Genomic DNA, 3,480 nt, shown 5'->3' on the forward strand with positions numbered 1-3,480 from the left:
CCGTGTCGGATGACAAAGGATCTGTTCCCTCGATGGCGAAATCGTTAACCGAAGTGCGAGGATCGTAACGGTAGCTCGAACACGGCTGAGGCGAGAGATGAGGGTTGTCTGTTGCAGCCACACATATCTGGTCGGACTGCTCTTCCGAGTCGGAAATATCTTCCAGGCCAAATTCCGAATCGTCCGAAACAGAGCTGCAGCCGTCGGTACTCACAGCTGATTTTGTGTGATCTTTGGCTCCGGGCTGCTCACCCTTCTGTGTACTTGACGGTTCCAGCTTTCCGTCGCATTGGTCGCGCTCAATGTCAACCAAATCGGTGGATCGTCGTCGTTTCGCGCTTTCAAATTCAATCGGACTACCAATGCGGCTGGAACTATCGTCTGAACTACTGTCGCTGCTATCGGACTGGGTGGACCGATTTATTTGGTATTGCTTGGGTAGACGTTCCGCGTCGGGAGGAGCAAAAATGGTACTGGCCTTTTTGCATGTTTCGTTAGCACGGTTTACCGGTGACGTGCCTGTTGCGACCGGCTCATCGTAGGCAACGGCACTACTATGGGATACAGCTCGTTTCTGCTTTTCCCCACCATCCGTCCCGACGTCCTGCTCGCTGCTCATCGTCCCACTCGTGGAACAGCCACGATCTCCACCGGTCGATCGGCCTGGTTGAGGCACCTTCTGGCGCTTCAGGCTCTGCGCGATCACACGCTTTTGGTGATCCAGCTGCGGGAACAGATCTTTCGACTTTTCAAGCGCTTCCTGCGCGGCGTTCATTTCAGCCTGCTGGATGCTGTGACCATTTGCGCAGGCCAGTCGCGTGCCGCGAAAGTATACCGCCACCGAGTAGACGCGCGTGTTCGTCGGTCCGGTACACTCGATTACTTTGTATACCGGTATGTCCGGTTCGCCTCCATCCATGGTACGCAGCGTGAGACAGCACTGCTGCAACTTCGACTTCGGATCATTCCAGTCTTGGTTCATAATAAAGTCCTGCAGCCGCGGGAACAGACATACCTGACAGAAGACTTCGCAGTACTTCAGCCCGCGATCAACGTACATCGCTCCCAGGAACGCCTCGAGCAGATCCGCCCGATCCTTTGTTTTGAGCTCCGCCTTCGGGTTCGAATATACCGCGTACTGAGTCATGCCCAGATCGTCGCACACGACCGCCTGCGTTCGATTGTTAACCAGAGAGCTTCGCAGCAGCGACAAGTGACCCTCGTGGTGCTCGGGAAAGTGTCGGTAAAGATACTCGGAACATATCAATTGCAGAACCGTGTCGCCGAAAAACTCAAGCCGCTGGTTCGAGCCAAGGGTCAAATTGGTGAATCCCATGGAACGATCAGTGAAAGCGCGAGCCAATAGCCGGATGTGTCTGAATTTCACACCAATCGAGTCTTCGAATCGCGTCAGCATTTTGAGCATCTCAAACGACTCAATGTGATGGCGGTCGCCATCCGGTTCCTGTTCCTGCAGCGGATGCGGTGGATAGTTTACCCAGACGCTGTGCAGGGCGGGATCGTCCTTCCCATACAGGGCGTAAGCGAACACACGGTCAGCCACTTCGATGCCACCGTCGAGCAACAGAGCACCCATCAGCGCCTCGAAGCAGTTGGCAAGCGCATGGCGTAACTCGAGCTCATGGCACAGGTCCGACCCATGAGCGTACAGCATAAACTCCTCCAATTGGAGCTTCTTGGCCAATACCGCCAGATGCTGGTTCTGCACAATCGCTGCACGGTAGGTCGCCAGTCCGCCTTCCTCCAGATCGGGAAACATGTGAAACAGATGAATCGAGGTAATGAATTCGACAACTGCGTCACCAAGAAACTCAAGCCGCTCGTTGTGGGTAATGTTACTATCGGTCTCACACTCCTTGTCGCAACGCGACATTATGCTGATCAGTGTGTTGATGCCACGCTTGCGAGTGTTCATATAGTGGATCTTACGGTCACCATACTCCGGCTGGCGAATACCACAGTTCGTAAGGCTGTTACGCGCGTGGTCCGGGTTGGTGCCAAAATTCTCCTTGTACGACGGATGTGTAAGGGCGAGCTGGAGCGTATAACGGTTCGTAAATTTGTAATCGATGACCCGTTCCAGCACGTCGAGTGCTCGATGGAAGCGAAGGTGGCCGGTTAGCACCGGTATCAGCATGGCATACTGCACCATGTCGCACATGATGCCAGTCCGGTGAAATGATCGAGCGCTCACCGCGATCGTAATGTTACGCTTCATGCGTCCCTGCATGCGCATCTCCAGCAGTCGGTTTTCCTTCGCCTCCAACTTACGCTTGTCATCAAACGATGGTTTCGACATGTTCGCCACGAGGTGGCGGTTTTTTATGTACTCCCGCCACGCTTTCTGGTACTCGGAGTTACCCGCGTAGCTGAGCTGTGGCGGGCGTATTCCGAAGTGGACGATCACCGGATGCACGAGCCCGTTAGCGTCGAGAGCGGATGCTGCCTCCGGCACATCGCTGATGTTGCGATCGAGCTGATCTACGCGGACGGAGCATGGTTTCATGCCCGGGTTCGTTACCACCATGCCCTTCAGACAGTCAACATAGTCCTGCCATTCGCCCTGCCCCATCGTCATCATCTCACCGAGCAATTCCGGCTGGACCAATGGGCCAGAGTTGTCGAGTAGGTATCGTAGCACCTCAGCCATTGCAAGCACTTCTTTGCCGTTGTCGGGCAGATCACGCACGAAACGCGGCAAAAAGTGATAACAAGGACAGGAGCTATCTGCGTCTTCCGGTCCAGACGGCTGCACACTAAAATCGACCAGCTCGAGAAGCTCACGGAACAGAAAGCGTTCGAACAGGTCGAGCTCACGAATAGTGAAGTTTTCCGGCATCGGTTCCTCTAGGTAGAGGATGGTGTACTCGATGTTGAAACGAATCACCTTACAGGTAGGCAGTTCGCCGATGGGCTCGTGCGCCAGAAGCGAAAACCCTTCGAACAGGAACTCGTGCTGGTCATGCTTGATGATGGTGGGTGTTTTGGTGAGAAAGTTCGTCGGTGGTGAGATCGTAATGCTGCAAAGGCAATAAAAACATTAACAAATGTGGCGCGAGAACAATGAAGGACGAGTTTTTTCTTCGAATGCTTACCGGTAATGGTGCAGTTTGTTCGCGTTATTTGATTGCTGCGTGCACTGCGGAAACCCTGCCTCACCCGGGTACTTTCCATGCCGGATTCCGGTACGCTGAGAACGTGCTGAACAGCGGCATAGTGGTCCATCGTTCATCTCACCGGGATCGTTGTGCCACAAGTCGGCGTGTAGGCGCAGTGGGTGCTTTATCTTCGCTTCCAGCGCAGCCATGTTGCACTCGTTCTCGTCCGACCAGTCCAGCTCGTTCTCGTCCGACGATCCCGATGTGTCTGATGCTTCTGACGAAGACGAAGAGCGCTTATCAGATTTTTGAGTGCATTTTTTGCTTTTGCGCTTGGAAGAGTGGTGGGGCTTGGGCGATA

General features: G+C 54.2%; 1 protein-coding gene across 1 annotated transcript; it reads right to left on the reverse strand.

The window, feature by feature from the left end:
* Positions 1-123: 123 nt before the first annotated feature.
* Positions 124-3,396, reverse strand: LOC131214478 (ribonuclease 3-like; the record flags this gene model as incomplete). The annotated part of the gene is made up of 2 exons (XM_058208847.1): positions 124-3,041; positions 3,117-3,396. Coding segments are annotated over 2 exons (3,198 nt in total), but the record flags the coding sequence as incomplete, so codon positions are not given.
* Between the last annotated feature and the right edge of the window lie 84 nt (positions 3,397-3,480).

This window comes from Anopheles bellator, unplaced genomic scaffold (assembly GCF_943735745.2).
Source record: "Anopheles bellator unplaced genomic scaffold, idAnoBellAS_SP24_06.2 scaffold01069_ctg1, whole genome shotgun sequence".
NCBI lineage: Eukaryota > Metazoa > Arthropoda > Insecta > Diptera > Culicidae > Anopheles > Anopheles bellator.